General features: G+C 32.6%; 3 protein-coding genes across 3 annotated transcripts; 2 read left to right on the top strand and 1 right to left on the bottom strand.

Annotated features, from left to right (window-relative positions):
* The first annotated feature begins 310 nt into the window (after positions 1-310).
* LOC25500864 (pentatricopeptide repeat-containing protein At2g46050, mitochondrial) lies at positions 311-2,601 on the top strand. Its single transcript, XM_013589360.3, has one exon. The coding sequence runs from the start codon at positions 569-571 to the stop codon at positions 2,534-2,536; it is 1,968 nt and encodes a 655-aa protein (XP_013444814.1). The 5' UTR covers positions 311-568; the 3' UTR covers positions 2,537-2,601.
* A 3,091-nt stretch (positions 2,602-5,692) lies between these two features.
* LOC25500863 (calmodulin-binding receptor-like cytoplasmic kinase 2) lies at positions 5,693-9,489 on the top strand. The gene is made up of 6 exons (XM_013589359.3): positions 5,693-6,157; positions 6,781-7,025; positions 7,316-7,484; positions 7,603-7,692; positions 7,820-8,121; positions 8,888-9,489. The coding sequence occupies exons 1-6, from the start codon at positions 5,902-5,904 to the stop codon at positions 9,146-9,148; spliced, it is 1,323 nt and encodes a 440-aa protein (XP_013444813.1). The 5' UTR covers positions 5,693-5,901; the 3' UTR covers positions 9,149-9,489.
* Positions 9,490-11,815: 2,326 nt separating this feature from the next.
* LOC25500862 (uncharacterized) lies at positions 11,816-19,384 on the bottom strand. Its single transcript, XM_013589358.3, has 14 exons — positions 19,103-19,384; positions 18,255-18,313; positions 17,448-17,565; positions 17,166-17,239; positions 16,682-16,750; positions 15,229-15,831; positions 14,249-14,778; positions 14,000-14,064; positions 13,763-13,842; positions 13,534-13,638; positions 13,241-13,380; positions 12,806-12,934; positions 12,488-12,640; positions 11,816-12,395 (listed from the first exon to the last, which is right to left on the bottom strand). Exons 1-14 carry the CDS (start codon positions 19,308-19,310, stop codon positions 12,257-12,259), a joined length of 2,472 nt encoding a protein of 823 aa, XP_013444812.1. The 5' UTR covers positions 19,311-19,384; the 3' UTR covers positions 11,816-12,256.
* Between the last annotated feature and the right edge of the window lie 1,400 nt (positions 19,385-20,784).

Here is a 20,784-nt window from a genome sequence, read left to right as displayed (position 1 = left end):
ATATTTTGTATTTGAATCCATATTTGAGAATGCAACAGTTAAATCTTTGAATACAAGTTTTGTCATCCATTATAGTTATATTTAATACGAGATATTAGTTTCAGCAATTGCACAAGTAGATAGTTCGCACCAAAGAAACATAAGTTAGTATTTTCCTAATCTATTATTCCACTTGTTATAAATAATTATGGTTAAAAACGATAAATGTGAATATTGTTTTTCTCATACACTTTAGTCTTTACCCCCTTTCAAAGAATAAATTATTAAGACAAAAAATTTGTTGACTTTCTTGTTAAGTTAAATGCAACCTCAAACACCGATCGCATGATTCATCCCTCCCATCCATTTGATCTCTAGAACCAATCTCTGCGAATTAGATTCTATTGAAACTTAGTTCCGAAGGTGTGTCTCATGTCAGACTTGCGTGAGTGTTCGACACCAATACATATAATTAACTATGTCTTTTTTTAAGTTATCATATATCAATGGTGTCGATGTGTTAGTATATTTGTGCAGGTGATTCATGAAATAAAACAAAAAGAAGAATTACAAAGATTTAAACCATCTTATGTTCAGCAAGCTCCATTTCAAAAAGCAGCTACCTTTCCCTCCATCCCCTTTCTCATTCTTCATAGAATGCTTCTATTTCTCTTCTCACCAACCACATCCATGGAACTCCTCAAGCAGACTCAGAGCTTCTATGCCAATTCCAAATCAAACCCATTTCAATGACCCTAACACTGTTCATTTGTTTTGTTCCAACGCCCTCAAAATCTCAGCCAAAAAGGGCTATCTTCCTGAAGGAAAACAGTTACATGCCCATTTGATAAAGTTTGGATTTTGTCAAGTCCTTTCCTTACAAAACCAGATTTTGAGTGTTTATCTTAAATGCCAAGAAGCTGAAGATGCAAAGAAACTGTTTGAGGAATTGCCTGTGAGAAATGTTGTTTCGTGGAATATTATGATTCGTGCTAGTGTTGGACGTAACGATGAAAATGAATCGAGTGGCATGCGATTGTGTTTTTCTTATTTTCGAAGGATGTTGTTGGAAATGATGGTTCCTGATCATATAACTTTTAATGGTTTGATTTGTTTGTGTACTCAGTTTAATGATATTGAGATGGGAGTTCAGTTGCATTGTTTTACCGTGAAAGTTGGATTTGATTTGGATTGTTTTGTTGGTTGTGCCCTTGTTGGTTTATATGCAAAATGTGGTTTTGTTGAGAATGCAAGGAGGGTTTTTTGTGATGTCTCGTGTAGAGATTTGGTTATGTGGAATGTGATGGTTTCTTGTTATGTCTTCAATAGTTTACCTGAAGAGGCTTTTCGCGTCTTCAATTCAATGCGGTTGGATGTTGTGAACGGGGACGAGTTCACTTTTAGTAGCTTGCTTAGTGTAATAAGTGATGATGCTTTGGAATATTATGATTTTGGAAAGCAAGTTCATAGTCTTGTTCTGAGACAATCATTTGATTCAGATGTTTTAGTTGCTAGTGCATTGATCAACATGTATGCCAAAAGCGAAAATATTATTGATGCACGAAGAGTATTTGATGAGATGTCGATTCGAAATGTTGTGGCATGGAACACCATGATTGTTGGGTTTGGGAATCACGGTGATGGTAACGAGGTAATGAAGCTTGTCAAAGAGATGCTTCGCGAAGGGTTTCTTCCAGATGAATTGACTATTTCTAGCATTATAAGTTCGTGTGGCTATGCTTCTGCCATTACCGAAACACTGCAAGTGCATGCTTTTGCGGTTAAATTATCATGTCAAGATTTTTTATCTGTAGCCAATTCTTTGATTAGTGCTTACTCCAAGTGTGGTAGCATTACTAGTGCATTTAAATGCTTTGAATTAACTTCACAGCCTGATCTAGTTACATGGACTTCATTGATATATGCATATGCATTCCATGGTCTTGCCGAAAAATCAACTGAGATGTTTGAGAAAATGCTATCATATGGCATAAAACCAGATCGAATCGCTTTTCTCGGCGTTCTCTCGGCTTGTGCTCATTGTGGGCTGGTGACAAAGGGACTTCACTACTTCAAATTAATGACCAATGCATATCAGATTGTTCCTGATTCAGAACATTACACATGTCTTGTTGATCTTCTAGGAAGATATGGTCTTATAAATGAAGCTTTTGAAATCTTGAGGTCAATGCCAATTGAAGTAGATTCAGATACCTTAGGAGCATTTATTGGATCTTGCAAACTACATTCAAATATGGAACTGGCTAAATTGGCTGCAGAAAAACTCTTCCTCATTGAACCAGAAAAGAGTGTAAACTATGCAGTGATGTCGAACATTTTCGCTTCTCAAAAGCATTGGTATGACGTGGAAAGAATTCGCAAAACGATGGAAGACAAACGTGATGCAAAAGTCCCAGGTTGTAGTTGGATTGAGATTGGTAACCAAATTCATTCATTTGTATCCAATGATAAATCACACCCTAATGCTTTAGAAATGTATGTTACATTAAACATGCTGCTTAGGCCAATGAAGGAACAAAATGGTATTCATTTGTAAATGTTAACATCGCATTATTCACATCATGATCTATATCATGTGCACCAACATTTATTATTATCCAATGCTTTGCTTCAAAGATGCGTACAGTAAGTCATGGTTTGCCTATCGATTATTATGTTTGAACTAACATGCAAAAATAAAAATCACTATCTTTGTGCTATTGAGCAAAATCCATAGATAAATATTAGGCTAAATTGCATTTTTGGTCCCTTAACTATTTAGACAGTATCGCTTTGGTCCCTTAATTAAAATTTGATTTATTTTGATCCCTTAACTTCTCTCCGTTACACATTTTGGTCCTTTCCATTAGTTTTAATTAAAAAACGTTAGGTTTTCTTCATTTTCTTCTGGTGGTGGTCACCTTCACCTTCTTCTTCACCAACACGTAACCTTTGCCAATGAGGATTTATCTCATCGAATCGAACAGACAAGTTTTTCCAGATCTTCATTGCAAGAATATGTGCACAAGGCAACCCATATAATGTCTTGATCACACAACCACAATTTTTCATAACAATGCTAGTTGTCTTGGAGTGTTTTGCTTCCTAAAAGATAAAACTCAATGCAACTCTAGAAATACAACCCTCAAACTCAAAGTACAAAATGTTGCCTTTGTATCGGTGTTCTAAGATAGTATGACTCCTCCCAAAGGTTGCTTGTATCTTAGTCAATTGGATCATCAACATTTTGTGTATTGCATTCCAACATGCTGCCAAATCTCTCACACTATTACTCAAATATGTTTTCAACTTTCCATAAGTCGATTAAACTCTGTTGGTGGTTCTGCAGCCTACATGCGAGACACCATTTGTCATGCCCTCACAAATTTTTCCTTAACAATGTTCAATATTGTAGTTTCAACATAGTTAAGGAAATTTGATTTTTTTTTTTGTTGCATACATCTCAGAAATGCACCACTACATCTGCATATGATTCCTTTGAAAGAGACTTAACCATGTTTTCCCAAGCTCTCATAATATTGTTAACTATGTCACTTGCCTTCACCTCTAAATGAATAATGTTCAGGTAAGCAAATTAATTGAAATCAATCAAATGGTTACAATTAAGATAGAACAAATAGAGAGTCCGAGTTCATCAAATGGTTACTTATTTTTTTATTGATCTTTAGATTATGAATAGTTATTTCATTTGAAAATCGAAGGGTTTAAATAAAATAAAAATACAATAAGATATAAGAAATGATACATATAACAAAAAATATATATATATTTATTCAAAAATTTAAGTCATAGGCACTATTATTATTACATCTCTTTATTGTATTGTATCTCAAAAGTTGGTCTTCATGCATCTTTTTGAAAGAGTCATCAAAATTTTGCAGCCTTTCAGATCCTTGCCTTTTCCACGTTTACCCTATATGTTTGATAGCGCAGAAAAAGAATTCCAGGAAGGAGAGCAGCTTTGAAATATCAAATATGTTGACTTATTGTGGGAACCACATGGAAAAGGGCATCCTTCCAAATTGGGGATGACAACCACATTGGCACCCACCAAAAATATCTACAATGGACATATAAATACCTATATTTATGGGTTTAGGTCTGATATTAGTTTTTTTTTTTTTTTTTTTACAAAAATAAAATTATATTCATTCATTCCATAGATTACATCATTCAACATTGTTAAAAACGTAAATGATAAATCTGTAAACAAACTCACAGCATCCAAGTTAATAGCATATAACAGCATAATGCCTACAAAAATATATAATAAAATTAAAGTGATCGGAATATCCATCCGGATCTGCAACGTTGACGCCCAAATCGTTGATTGAATAATCGATCTTCAATATGAATCAAATGAACACCGCAAGAAGACGGAAAATCAAACAACGCCGCACAAGACGACGAACAACAAACCACCACACTTAGATGATGAAATCAAAAAGAAAAAACCTAGATCTATGTGAAAATCACTTATTTAGATTGAAATAGAGAAAAAGATGAAGATGGATGATTTCAGGTCAAGAATTGACCCAAAACCACCCCTCAACGAAGAAACTAGAAGAGAAAAACTAGAGAGAGAAAACTAGGGCCAGCTTGTTGGAGAGGGAGGAGAATTTCTTGTAGGTCTGATATTAGTTAACTACCCGCAAATTTGAATGATTATGAGTACTTGTATAAAAACTTTAGTGTACATTTCGTAAATTTGGAGGAACACGTATAAATATGTAATTATTATTTTATATAACACTAAAATTAATTTGTTGATCATAAACCATTGATATTTGTTGTAATGTGTAATTTTTCATACTCAAATGTTAAATATTATGCTTTATAATATTTTACATTAGATTTAAAAGATTTTGATGATATTTTAATTACATTATAATACTTTTCGATATTTAGTGTCAAAGGGCGGGTAACGAACATGATGGTTACTAACACTAAACTTTTGTTGCTAATATACAAATATATTATATATCATGCATTAATCATTATTATAAGCAAAACTGATCAACAAAAATTAATGTATTTAATTCAAAATTTGTATTAAATACATCAACTTACGTTTCCACTCACCACTATTTAAATTCATACTATTCACCCAGTGCAATATGCTGATGTTTCCACTCACCACTGTGAAAATGAGATAGCTATTATTAAAAAGTACATGGCTAAAGTTTGGACATTTTAACTATGTCACACTCTCAGTCTCAGGGAGGGTAATATGTGTGCTGACTTTTCAGCCAAGCTTGGAACAAAGTCTACGAGTGATCTCTAGATCGTGCTTAACCCTCTCGCTGAATTTCGTTTATTGCTTACGGCAGACAATATAGGTTTTGTTTATCATCGCGGACTGTAGTCTGTTTTTTATTTTTGTTTTTGCTTTGACTTTTTCTCATGTAATAAAAAAAAAACATCAACTTACGTTATTTTTTATTACATTTTAAGACAGAAGCAATAAATATTTTTGTAAGTATTATTTAAATTTTGAAGCCTACCTTAACTCTTGGTTGATGTTGCTATTGAAATCGAACTTTCTAACATTCAAATGACTAATTCAATTCAAGTGATATACATACATACATACATACGCACGCGTATGTTTCATCCTATAGTATATATAATGATGAAGAGAAAAATAAATGCAATAAAATGATTAGTCAATCATCCAAAACCGTACTATTCTCCAAACAAATCTTAGCTTTCACGGCGCAATATAGCGAGTGTCACAACTCACCCACATTATTTTATTACCAAAAACAACAAGTCATTCAGTTATTCATAACCTTGTTTATTCATACAGTTAAGTTGACTTGACAAACACAACACACTCTTTCTTTCTTTCTCTCTCTAAAACTACCCGCCACTTTCTCTCTCTCTCTCTCTCTCTACAAAATGACTACAACGTTTGTTCATAACCGGAGCCAACACTCCGGTCACCGGAGCACGCCGGACAGAATGTCTCGTTCTTCCGACTTCAGCACCTCGGTTCAGTCAACAACCTCCTCTTCTTCTTCCGGTAGCCGGAATCCAGTTGTTGCCGCCGCCATGTCGGTTGCTGGATTGTTTGCCGCTTGTTTCACGCCGCCGGATAGTAGCAATTCTAAGAGCGTTGTTGATTCTGAGGAATTCAAATCTACTTCTACTTCTGGTACTTGTTTTGATTTTTATATTATTGTTTTGAATAATAATTGGGTGAAAACTGAAAATTAGTTACTATTTTTGTTTTTTGTAAAGATAATTTGAATTGGAATTTTTGAATTTGGATCTAAATATCATGAAATTAGAAATGTTCAAAATTGTTGTCAAGTCAACACTATTTATTTATATATAGTTTTGGATAACCAATTGAGTCAGGTCGTCGGACTCTTACAATATGACGAATCAAGATTTAAATTCCGACCGGTAGAGTTAAACACGTTTAATACTTGACGCGCTTCATATAAGATTATCTATGGTAAAAGTAACCATGGAATCTAAAAATATATATATAATTGGTTTGGATAGGTTGGTATAGGTCACTAAGTTAGTTTTATTAAATTTTTTTAGCAATTATATAATTGTTCCAGGAATTTGTTTATTTCATCATCAATGCATTGCATTTGGGTTACTAGTTTTTTGTTTTGTTTCCAAACTATTAGCATCAATGTGTATATATATGCATCTGAGAAATTGTAGATTTTGAAGTATAGTTGTATGTAAATGTATCTTATGCTTATGCTTATCAAATGGTGTGATGTGAATTGGAGTAAACTGTTTTATTTGTTTTTTTAGTTGCATCAAATGCTTCAAGAGCTGGTAGTCAGAGAGGGCGTGGCTCAAACCGAGGTACCAACATTGGTTTATACAACACAATCCAGGGGAATGAGTCTGGCATTGTCAAGTACACCATGGAGGAAATCATCCAAGCCACAAGAAACTTCTCTCCTTCTTTCAAGATTGGTCAAGGTGGTTTTGGGGCTGTCTACAAGACCAAACTCTTGGATGGAACCATTGTTGCAGTAAAGCGTGCTAAGAAGGTTTTTAAAATTGATTTTAGCCTGTTCCTTTTGTCATTTGAGTCGCATTTATGTAGAATGAGAGCTACGTAATACTGATATTTCTGATTGAAAGCGTGTCTGGTGTCTGACACGGGTTGGTGATCGACACCAATACATGTTATTACATTAAGTTAAATTATTTTCTCAAATTATTACTGATGTCAAGTGCCAATGTTGTGTCCAATGTTAGTGTTTGTGCTTCATAGAACGATAGTGTTATTCAGTAAGCATCCAGATGTTATTGTGGTTAATTACCTTTTTCTTTACAGAGTGTACATGAGAAAAATTTAGGTTCTGAGTTCCAGAGCGAGGTCCAAACACTATCAAGGGTTGAACATTTGAACTTGGTAAAGTTCTATGGATATTTGGAGCAAGGGGATGAAAGAATCGTTGTTGTGGAGTATGTTCCTAATGGAACCCTCCGAGAGCATTTAGATTGTGAGTTTTTCTGCCCTTTCAGTTATTTTATTCCTTTGTGGTTTTCCGCCCTTGCTCTTGCCTTAATGCTTAGGCATTGGCTTTTTGTGCCTACTACTTAATCAAAGGATCGTTACAGGCATTCATGGAAACGTTCTGGACCTTGCTGCTCGTCTAGACATTGCAATTGATGTATCGCATGCTCTCACCTATCTTCATATGTATATGGGTATATAACTTTTTTTCATCAAGCAACTCATTTCAGTCACGGAAAATTACTCACTTGTTTGTCCCCAAGGACATATATAATGGTTAACAGAATCTTATAGTTGTTGTATACTGCATTTTCGTTGTAGATCATCCTATCATTCACAGAGACATAAAATCTTCCAACATTCTCCTCACCGAGCATTTTCGAGCTAAGGTTGCAGACTTTGGTTTTGCTAGACAGGCACCTGACAGTGACTCTGGCATGACACATGTCTCTACCCAAGTTAAGGGAACAGCTGGCTACTTGGATCCGGAATACTTGAAAACTTATCAACTAACCGAAAAGAGTGACGTTTATTCGTTCGGTGTTTTGCTTGTTGAACTTGTCACGGGAAGACGGCCCATTGAACCAAAATTCGAACTCAAAGAGAGAATAACAGTAAAATGGGTAAGTAGTGTTTTCCATCATTTTATTACTCTTTTCATCTTTTCTGTTGTTTTCATAGTATGTTATTCCATTTTGTTCTGAAGTTTTCCTCCTCCTCTACATGATTGTACCTTACCAATCCATTGTGTTCAAAGCTTTAGTTAAGGATTGGTTCCTTATTTTGACTCATTTTTTCAGCTATTGAGTTCTTGTTGTGCACGACTCTTATATGTGAAAGGCTTACAGTAAGCGGGTAGTGTTATAATCTGCGTTGTAGTATATATATTTTCAAGGTAATCTGATTCTGAATTATAAGAAACCTAGCCGCTCTGCTCCCAGGGATGTAGGCACAATGCTGAACCTTGTTAAATCTGTCTTCTCGATTGTTTTTCCATGTGATAAAGAAATTATTTTTTGACATCAGAATTTTGCGTCCTTTGGTTTTTATGTGTATTTTTGAAATGTGTGTTTTATGTGGTAATAAGTAAGATAGAGATAAACACGGTGTCACATACGGTGTATGTATTTTGAGGTTTAAATAACACTACTGCATATGATATTCCGTTCTGCTCTGAAGTTTAGCACCTCCTCTCCATGAATCCTACTTCCAAATCCACTGCGTTCACTTATTTTTTTCACTATTCAGTTGTTTTTCATAATATTATATTCCGTTTTGTTCTGAAGTTTAGCACATCCTCTTCATAGTTTCCTTTACCAATCCACTGTATTCAAAATTTTAGTTATGAAGGATTGATTTTTAAGGTGACTCTTTTTGCTACAATTGCAGGCTATGAAGAGGTTTATTGATGGAAACGCGATCTCGGTCTTGGACACAAGACTGGATCAAACTTCAGCAAATAATTTGGCCTTAGAAAAGATACTTGAACTAGCTTTACAGTGCTTGGCTCCACATAGACAAAATAGGCCTAACATGAAGAGATGTGCTGAGATCCTTTGGGCTATTCGCAAGGATTACAGAGAGATATCGGCTTCAAACTTTCGATCATATTCGACTACTTCCCAAAGGAGTGCCTCATTGAGAGAGTGACAAACATAGAGTTCATCTCAGGCCATAACACTTGCATCAAAAAGGAGTGTGTAAGTAAGAAAAAAATAAGCATAAAAAAGATAATGCATTAAAAACAGTTAGGACTGGGTGGCATATGCTGATAGTGATAGGTAGAATTCATATTTTGTGGAAATTGTTCATAAGAGTTTTGGCTTGTATATAGGAATGGGAGTAGAATGCTTCCATAATGTTGATTTCTTTTTCTTGTACTGTACCTGACAGAAAAGAAAAACTTGTATTCTATTGATTGGAATTTTGATTGTTGTATTGTCAGCTTGGCAGTGATGTTCCATTTATTTCACTGTTAACTTTGTGTTTGATTTTGTCTTAATCCTTTGGTTGTTCGGAAAAGAGGTCATGATAATTCAAAGTTCGATTGGAATGTAAATAAAATTTGACGAATGGTTGTTAATGTTAAAATTCAAAGTGTTAACTGTGTGTTTGATTTTGTCTTAGTCCTCTAGTTCGATAGCAACGAGATTTTGATAATTCAGAGTTCGATAGGAATGTAAGTAAAGTTTAAAATTGTTAATGTTAGGACTCAAACGATTAACTGTGTTTAAGGAATAATAAGATTACAAAATTGTAAGTTGTTTATTGTTAAGTTTACAAATTAAGAAAAGCAATATAATAACACTCCCTCCTTTCCAAATTATAAACAAAAAAAACATATAATAAAACAAAATAAAAGAAAGGTATTTTGAAATACCTCATTAATTGATATGTTATACTCCCTCCGTCACTAAATGCCAGTTTCGATCCTAGAACCAGAAGGTTTAAAGGGCGTGGGTTCAACCAAACGTCCACTAGGTGAAACTGGCACAACATTTCCTTCTAAAGTGTATATATATGTTTCTTGTACACTAGTGATTATTTATTTCGAAGCAATGAATGAGGGACCACACCACATGCTTATGTAAGGACCAAGTTTATGACGGTGATTGAACCATTACAATTGAATCTCTTGCAGTTTATCACCATTTCTTTATAAAGGAAAATTTAGGTTGTAGAGTTAAATAAAATCCATATTATTTTTTTATCTTTTTGGCAAAAACCATGATGATTCCTGGTACTTTGCAAGTATGGATTTAAAGAGTTTATGAATGCCAGCAACATAGATTGAGTTTAGGAAAATGGGTTAGACTTTCACAACGTGAAGAATAGAAGTGAAAATAAGTTACATAGATCGATAAGAGTTTTTTATAGATCCAAATTAAATTAGATTTTCTTTTTTTGAATAGTCATGGTTGCGAAGTATTCATATTAGTGTTTAACATGTCTTAAATAACATTATCTCTAGTGGAAGGAATCTATTAAAAACAAAATGAGAAGAGTTTTTCAATGCCAAGTTTTCATGACTTGATCATTCTTTGAACTTGAGTTCTCACTCTTTCAGATTGAATTATGATCAGGAGAAACATTCACATTTAGTATTTGACACATCTCGAATAATTTAGGGAAATGTTAATTGCGCCCCTAAGACACAAGTTAAGAAACTAAAAATATTTTATTGGAAATTTTAAAATCTTATTTTTTTTCAAGACAACATTTATGTTTTAATTCTATTTTTAGCTTATTAACTCGTGTCATAAGAGCACAAGTTAGCATGACCCATGCTATATATATATATATATATATATATATATATATAGGAAGGAAACTAATGAAAACAAAATGAAAAGAGTTTTTCAATACCAAATTTTTACGAATTGGTCATTCTTTGAACATGAATTCTCGCCCTTCAAGTAGAAAACTTTTGAGTTTAATTGTAAATTTGTTCTATGTAGTGAGATTTATGTAAGATTTTGGTCTCTAATTTTCTTTGAGCAATTTTATTTCCTCATGTATTTATTTTTTACGGTTAAATTCTTTCATCCATATTCATTTATTTAAAACCCTCAAATTCTATTAATCTATTGAAACTTTTGAATTGATTAATTTTTTTCATATATTATATTATATGAATTAAAAGCAACGTAAAAAAAAAGTGAACAAAGAAAATATATAAAAAAAAAACTACAACATGAGTGGTACATATGGATAGTGCAAGGGGGTTGCCCAAAATATAAGATTCTAAGAACGAGATTTTGAACCATCTAAAAAGATAAATAAAAGATTCAAATAGATAGCAACATGAGACCGTATAAAAAATAAAAAATAAAAAAATCTAATTTCCAACCAAACAATAAATGAAAATTCAAATAGAAAGCAATTTATAAGGTAACTGTAAAAAAACATTAACACAACGTCAACGTGGGAAGTTTTTTCTTTATCGTGGGTAGTTTTTTTTTAATAAAAAGTAATATTAAAGGGTATAAATGGAAGAAAATGTGAAAAATTATCAGTTATAAGCTAAAAAGCTACTTGAAATAGCTTCTAAAAAAAAAGGTATAACTCGTTTGGGAGTATATTTTTCTTTATAATACAAAGTCCCTCTATAAATCAATTAATCAAGGGGGCTTATTTGAAGCTTCAAAATACTTTGATTTAATCAAAGTCAATTTTTTTATTGGTAAACCATTCATCTCACTTTTTCACAATGACATGGCATGTTTTTGAATAGTTTAACTTGTTTACTAGAAAAAGCAGCATGTTTCAGAGGGTTATATAGGTCAACCAAATTAAATAACAAGAACATCATTCAAATGAATAAATAATAACAATAACCCAGTTATGTTGATTTGCTTTGACCAATAGATCTCTTCATATAATACAATTCCCATGCTATTAATATTATAATATATCCTAAACAAAATTTCTAATTTTGGTCATCAACCATTTCTTTCACCTATCCAATATATGAAGCCTAACATTCTAAAGAAAAATTAAACTCAAACTAGAGTTTAATTTTGATACACTCTCGGTATAAATCTTTTTACACCGTCAATAAATCACAAACAATCATATGTGTATGACTTTAGAAATAATTATTATGGCCGAGTCAGACAATTTGAATGATTTGGTGATTATATGATTGATTGACAGTGTATTAATCTTTATACCGACGGTATATATAAATTAAATTCCTCAATCTATACCTTCCATTCATTTTTACACCAACCAATTCCATATAATATGTTCTTCTAATTATTCTCTTGAAAATGAATCCTGACGAGTTAGAGCATAGTTTTCACTTCTAGGTAGCTGATTCTCAGCATCAACAACAATATTTGCTTTTGAGCAAAGGAAGAAGAAAGAAGATGTGTATATTGTAGCATGCCAAAAGCTGTAACCATTTTAAAAGAGCGAAAAAATGTGAGTCGCAAAAGGCAGAGAAACAAGAGAGATAGAAGAGAAAGTAGTAATTTATTGTAATACCTATGCCAAATCCAGTAGGTATCACTTGTTTCAAGCATCCAGCTTACTCCTGCCATGATTAATGCGGCGAATCCGGCCAATAGAAATCCCCAACGGAACCGTCTCAAAAGTGTCTTCACAAGATTATAGAACCATTGCTTTATAGATAACAAACTGCGTGGAAATTCACCATTATTACTAGACGTCAGGCGTTTGTATGCACACACAAAAACACTTTGAAGATAAAGTATTGCACACAAATTGCGGAACCAATTACTATAATGTTGTATCTAACTCAAACATTGTGTTCAAACAAAATTACTAGGTACAAGAATTTACCTTTGAAGGAAATTTGGCGAGAATCCGAATGAAAAGGAAAGAGACCTATACTTTGTTGACATTTCTATCAACCATCCAATAAGAAGACCAACAGCCCCAATCACAATCACAAGAATGATATTAGTAGACCTGCATGTTTTAAATATAGATCATTGTGAACAAAACTTAGACATCTTTAGCAGGATATACACATATGTATTTGTCTAGCTTAAGCATATAAGTGCTTATGTATAAGTTGTTTCTATAACAAAAGATAAAATAAAACCAAACTATTTTTATATTAGTTATAAACTATTTTGATAAGCTATCCTAGAGAGTTTATGGTAATAAACTGAAAACAAGTTATAGACATGTCATAAGCTGTTTTCATTAGTTATCCTAAACAGTCTCATTTTATAAACATTTTATATCCAAACAGATCCTAGTTCAATTTACCTGGTTGCATTAGTTATAGACAAGAGAGCAGTAAAGATAGCAACAACTGTGTGAATTGCCCTCTTATATACTTCATCGATGGTAGCCAGGTATACAAAAGTGCTAATCACAGCCATGAAAGATAGCCAGAAGTCCATAAACTGAAATGTTGATATTGTCTGGTCAGTGTAAATATCTAAAAAAATAAATATAACTTCTAAGCCATCATGTATTGCATCATCATCATAATATTTTAGATCCAAATATCTTTAGTGAAATCATTTTGAGTAATCCATCATGTTAAGATCTGTAACCTGTAGAACACCGAAGTTCAATGCACACCAGGTGCCTACGTCGCATGCATGATATATTCCACTTGAAATTCCACTGGCTGTGAATAAAATCCATTCTGCAAACGCCTGCATATCGAGAATTATGAGTTCCTTTGTCGATGAAATAGATATAGAATGACTGAATTGAATCATGAATCTCAAAAGACCACATATTCAAGACAAAATACATAACTAACGGAAAAAGTTCTACCTTCTGTCGAAGGGCCCAAAAGGCAGGAAGTATGGCTGCAGCGTTCGATCCAATGAGAAAAATTGATTGAAGTATGTGCCCTACAAAAAATTTCAATAACTAGATTACACAAAAAATTTGATAGTAGCCCGGAAATCGGATAAAATAAAAATAACAAACAAACAAAGGTTGATGCAGATAATCGTAACACTTTCAATAGAAACATCAAGTTCATCAATTTCTAAAATTGATAATCACCTTTATGCGATACAATTTCAACGCTACAGTCAAAGCCACCATGGTTTCGGTCACAAGAACAGAAGCTGAAGCCAAGAAGTAAAATAAGAAACAGTAATATCCTTAGGATGTTGCAAAACAATTAAAAATCATGCACCAGGAAAATTCTGCAGCATATTACTTTACGCAATTCTCGTAATTTGAAGAAAACAAAGAAAATAAAACAGAACTAAAATGTATTGAGAAGAACCAAAAGGGCTTAACATAAACCTGTATGACGTCAATCCAGTAGCATCGAACGAATATTTACAGTCACCATGAGAGGAGCATTGTTTTGGACATCCTTCAAGTGAAATAGACATGATAGTTTGCTGTTTCAAAGAATCACTGCTAGTATTAACATGTCTTAGACCAAAATTCCAAGTTCCTTCTCTAGCATAAATAATGTAAAAATCGATATTTTTGTCACTCGAATCATATAGCATGAAAAACATGGATTGATTGCTTTTCGTTGTTTTGTTAGCATAATAATAGTCCCGGTTATCAACAGAAGGCAATCCCCCAAATCTTGCATAAACTTCGTAACTGATCTTCGTATCTGAAGATAGCCGTACATGAATATTTCGGCCAGCTGCACCACGAGGAATGTCGAATGTAAAGTAAGTCCAAATGTCATTAGTTTCTTTGAAGTTTGATGAGTTGTCCAAAAGTGGCTCAAGAGGAAAATTGGCAGAAGATGATCCTTCGCCAATAGGCAAATAATATGATTCAAAGGGGATTGGACCTCTCCTTAGAACTGTCTGCAGACAAGCATTTTCGTCAGTAACTTATTCATGGGAATAAATATCTTTAAGCATCAATAAATAGAGCAGATTCTACCAGAGGGTGATGTTGAAGTTAAATACATAAAAAAATGTTTCAAAGTTCTTCAATCCTTATTTTTGAGCATTCAGTGTTAACCAATATTTTAAAACATTGTAAAATTTGAGCGGTTCGACCGCGGTTTTGTCCTGGTTCGAACGGTTTAAAGCAGTTGAACCATGAGCCAATGGTCGAGCCGGCTCAATGTCTGATCCGATTTTGAAAACATTGGTATTAACTGGCTCAAATAAGACCAATCTCAAAAAACAAGTTCAGTTTACATGTGATCATATCACCATTCAACTTGTTAGAGTTAAATTTTATATCAGAAAAATGAACCGACACCAAATGAATACAAAGGAAAAGACACATCTAGGAATCAATACTACCTGAAGTGCGTGGCTACTCATTGTACAATTTGGTCCAGCTTTTCCAAGTGGGCACTGAAGCATTTGTGATTCAAGGGAATAGCAAACTTTTACATCATGATCCTGAGTCTCTCCAAGCATTTTTGTAAGATTAACCGATAATATGCTAATGTACCAACGACCAACAAGTGGAGAACGAATAACAAGAGGGGCTTTATATAAATCACTGGCATAATCATACAGACTATTTGCAGGTATTGCACCGTGACGAGCAAAACACAATAAATTAACATCACTTGCACCAGAACCGTTACTTGAAGGTGTAATGTTGAATCTGATATTTCCTGCCGTAATGGTCAATTCTTCTATCACATTTGTTATATCCACAGAATATAAGTTCGGTACATCTTCTTGAACACAAAAAGTTTCAAAGTTGCTTTTGCAGGTCATCGCGTTTTCCATTGTTGGCTTCATCACTGTAGCCTTCGAAGAATTGTAGACATCAGATGCTGTGCATGAAAGTGGATTGACGGTCTTGTTACAGAACTCCCCCCTCATCATCGAATTTGAGCAAGCTTCCACACTTATATTGGCACTAAAGGAGTAGGATGTGCCTCGAATAATCTGCAGAAGTAGAGAAGTTTGCTTAGGGATTGAATAAGCAAAATGGAAATCAGTTGAAGAATATCTGTTTTGAGATGGGATGCAATACAATACTTGAGTTGTTTTCAGGGCCTATATGGATTGGCTTATTTGAGCTTATCTATTAGAATAAGTACATGTGAAACTGTTTATGAGATCTTTTGGAAACATCTTATAACATGTTCATAAGTTGTTTTCAACTTATTTCCATCAGCTCTCCATGATAGCTAACGAAAACAACTTATAATGTATTTGAAAATAATTTGGCTTTATTTTAGATTTTATTATAAAATAGTACATAAGCAATTATATGATAAATGCTTATATTATAAGTGCTTCATTAAGTTGTTTTTCCAAACAGACCTCAATCTGAATGGACAATTCATATTAGTAATATTAGTTGGATTATATCATTTCCCCCAATAGGCAGACTTTCAATCGTGTTCTATTCTTTACGCTTTAAAACCTATTTGGTTATGTGAAATTCAATTTCCTTTAATAGCTATAAAAGAACAAGCGGGTGTTTGGTTTAGCTTCTACCAGGTATGACTCGCGTTTCAAAGCCGCTCCACCATGAAAAAAACTGACGCTAGAAACAGTGGCTTCTATCTAGACGTGTGTCTAGTGCAATTATACCGCAGAAACAAACATACGACAAAAGTGGTGAAATATATAACAAAATGGTGTATTAAATATTAATAATAGCCCTTCTAGCTTAGGAATGCATAAAAAGGCAGCATTGAAAGGACAAATAATGAATGGAACATGTAATGAAAAATGTGGAATATTCTTTATAATATTGTAAAAGTAATACTTGGATAATAAACCATACCATCCTTGATTGTGTTCTTGCAGCTCCAATGCCATTGAAAAGACCAATGTACCAAGCACCTGGAGATATCTGAACAATGATTCTTAGTTTATATGACATTATAAAAGGACTCTAAGCAATAACACTTCAGACGCATTACTAATGTAGAATTTTTTATTTGAAACAGAGGCAGGTAAAGCTATTTCATTATGGACCTCACAGACATTTAATACACAACATTGATGTATGGCTAATGTGCTACTGCAAATCATTGTTAAACATTTTTCTGCTCAATAATTAAACAAATTGTAAATCGTAACTAACTTAAGTTCTTTCGATGACTTCCTCCCCGTGTGTTGCACGGGTTCTCAATACTAGTTTTGATACAAAGGTGTATATAGTTATTTCATTGTCCTATGGACCTCAAAGGAAAGGAGAAACTGAGCTTAAGATATCACAGCCAAATAAATATATTATGAAAAGTAAAAATGACTTATAATAGTACCTGCTCGTTCGTCAGTTTTATAGTGATATTTTTCTCCATAGGAAAGCACTGCTCCATATCAAGACCATTTATTCCTAAAGAAAAAGAGGAAGAATAAGTGAACGAGTCATGATGCTTCAAAATAATTTATTAGGGCTCCAATGGTTCAATCATGCTGATGAATAAAAAAATAGTTTGAACAATCTATAAATATAAATAAGATAGAATTTATGTGCTCAAATTTTTATGTTCATAGAGCCGTTTAATTAACTTGGATTGTAGTTATTTAGGTGTGACTTCTACCTGAGACAGCTGAATATTTCAGAGATGTGTTTAAAGCATCTGGAAGAGGAGGACTTCCATCTCTAAAGCATATTATCGGCAGTGAACTTTTTGGAACCCTTTCGATTCTTGAAACATCCTGAAAACAATATATGAAAGGGAGGCAAACATGTCAAAGCTGAAAGGGACGCAAATTTTTTGGATTGGCTTATTTGAGCTTATCTACTGACAAAAGCTCATGGGAGACTCTTAGAGAGCTTATAAAAACAACTTATGATATGTCTATAAGCTGTTTTCAGCTTATTTCCATAAGCTCTCCAGGGTAGCTTGTGAAAACAGCTTATAGCTAATATGAGGACAGTTTGACTTTGTTTTATCTGTTGTTTTAGAAATAGCTTACAGACTTATGCATAAACAAGGCCAATATCCTGAAATAGCTCAAGGCTATAAGCACTTAATTAAGCTGTTTATTTAAACAAGACCTATATCCTGAAACCAAGTCCCCTTTCCAATGCAACAGTGGCACTGCCAACAAGATGCAATTTAAGTAGATAAACAATAATTTCGATGGAAAATAGAAATTTGAATAAATAAATGAATAAAGCAAGAAAATAAAAAATATAGGATTTTATCCAGATAACTAACTCATTTGAATTACTACCTCATGCAATGAGTGACTATATTTGAAAACAATATCAAAATAAAAGCAAAATCAAATATATTTGATCCGAAGGAATAAAAATTGTTCCAGGCAACAAACATCAATATACATGCTAGTTTTCTTGGTTGCTCATATTTAAAAAGAATTACAAATATTAATATACTTACAAGGTCTACATCTGAGTTCAATGCTATCGAGACCGCAGAAAACCATGGTGGTATATCAACTGGTACATGACAAAACATCAAGAGACACGGTAAGATCATTCATAAGATCACCAATCAGAAACAGCCGATTATTTTCCATTTTTTGCTCGTATAAGGATTTCATTCATCATAATTAGACATAAACAGAACACCATAAAAAGTACCAATAGTTTGTTTAAATATATTTTTTGTGACATATAAGAAACAAAGTACATTTGAATAATCAAGTACTGGCAAGGAAAGAATTAAGCATGAAATGAGACAGAAGAAAAGTTCAGAAATCAATTACCAAAATTACAAACAGAACAGTCGCAATAAAATTAGAGCACTAATAACTTCCCACTATCATAAGATTGTATCATCTTCTTCATGTCAAGTCATTACCTATGAAGGACTGACGCAGACACAGAAATCAAGCAAGACACTAACACTAACACGTTGACACCCGTAATAATCTGACAGTAAAATATTTGAATGTTATCACATGTGTCAGTGTTAGACACCAACACGCGGCGGAAGTGAAGATCAACACAAGTAAACTACTGCAATTCTTCATATAGTTTTTCTTCAAGAGGGTTTAATTCAAATGAAACTCTTCAAACCAATAACAATTTTAAAACAAGTGATCAACAAAATAAAAATAACTAAATTTCACAATTAAAAAAAACAAAAACAAAAATTCAGCTAATGAATATCAAAATTCAATTTTGACCCATTAAAATTCACTCTATGAAAAAGCTTTATGAACACCAAAAACAGAAAATTTGGAACATACAAACAAAAGGGTGAATGAGAATTTGATCACAAACCTCTAATATAACGAAAATCATAAGGTCTAAGAGTAGTTTGAGGGTAGGAGAAGCTGGAAACAGTGAAGAAACTATCATCAGTAGTGTTGCTACTTTGTTCATCTTTTGCAGAGCAGAGATTATTATTATTATATGAAGAAGTGAAAAGTAACCAAACACTGAGAAGAATCAGTGTCTGATGACACAAGTGAATCAAATTGAAAGACATGTTTTTTTGTACTACCGAGGTTGTTCTGAGAACATGAATATAGTACAGTAGTACAAGGTTGTGCGGTAAAGATGAATTTTGTGTCTGAATTTGACTAAATTAAATCTAATATAAAAAAAGTTAAAATCATATCAAATTTAGTAAATAAATATTCTCTGAATTTCACTAAATTAAATCTAATATAAAAAAAAAATTAAAATCATATCAAATTTAGTAAATAAATATTCTCTCCATGTAGGATTGATTGTTACGTTTTGTTTTGATCAAATATGATTATATAATGTTGGGTTCAAATAAACTATCTCTACCAACCGAATTTTACTTTGAACAAAATTGAGTTTTAATCACAAGAATGAATTAATTGCTATGTAAATTTAATTAAAAAATTAAATTGAGAGTAGTAAAATGAGATTGTTCACGCTTAATAAAAGTTAGTTTTTTTTTATCCTTAAAAAAAAAAATTGTTTTTTTAGGTTATTACTCCCTCCGTCCCAAATTGTATAATATTTTGGACATTTCACACATATTAAGAAATGCAATTAATATTGTATGGAAAAGAGATATTATGAGTTGTTTTACAAAATTGTCTTTAATAAATAATATGAGAAAAATAAATGAAATAATTGAAATAAGAGAGAGTAATAAATAGTTAAGGTTATAATAGGAAAAGTAACATTAAAGTTGCATTGATATCGTAAAGCGACATATAATTTGGGACAATTTTTTTTTCCTAAAACGACATACAATTTGGGACGGAGGGAGTATCTTATAGATTGATGAAGTCTTATAAAAAAAATTATTAAATAAAGTAATCACTTCTAGAACATTTGATTTGGTAAGTACATATTTTTTTTTTAGGGAAGTACGTTTTTTTTTAATCAGAGTAAGTACATATTTTAATTAAAAATAATGCTAAATAATGTTCCAAGGATCTTGGTTAAGCGGCTAAAAGAAGTACGTTTTTATGAAGAAAAAAAATAGTGTAATTATTATTTAATAAAAAATAAGATCTTATATTTTCAAGATATGTCCAAGGACATCTGTTAATAAGACAAAAGAATTAGGTATAATTAAAAATTGCTTTGTAAAAAAGAAATTCAAAAGTTGCTTTGTCAAAAAGAAATTCAAAATTGCTTTAAATAAGAATTTTTTTAGATATTTTAATTTAAAAAAGTTATTTTAATTTTTAATAGATATTTTAATTTTTTTAGATTCAATTAGGCTTTGCTGATTATTAGTACATGTTGGAATTGACTAGTATGAGTTATGACTCCTGTCTTGTAGTCAAAATTGGAGACGGAGAAAATGAATACTCAACCGTTACGCGGAAAAACATGAAATAAAAAAAGAAGTTCTTTGTAGTTTGTACCCAAAAAAAAAAAAAAACAGAAGTTCTGTATTTCTTCCCGTCATTGTACAATAAATTGGATTATTTATATCCCTCCCTCCCTAATTATAGATTAAATTGGATTAT

This window comes from Medicago truncatula, chromosome 8, assembly GCF_003473485.1.
Source record: "Medicago truncatula cultivar Jemalong A17 chromosome 8, MtrunA17r5.0-ANR, whole genome shotgun sequence".
NCBI lineage: Eukaryota > Viridiplantae > Streptophyta > Magnoliopsida > Fabales > Fabaceae > Medicago > Medicago truncatula.
The sequence above is the reverse complement of the archived record's forward strand: the minus strand, read 5'-3'. Positions and strand labels throughout refer to the sequence as shown.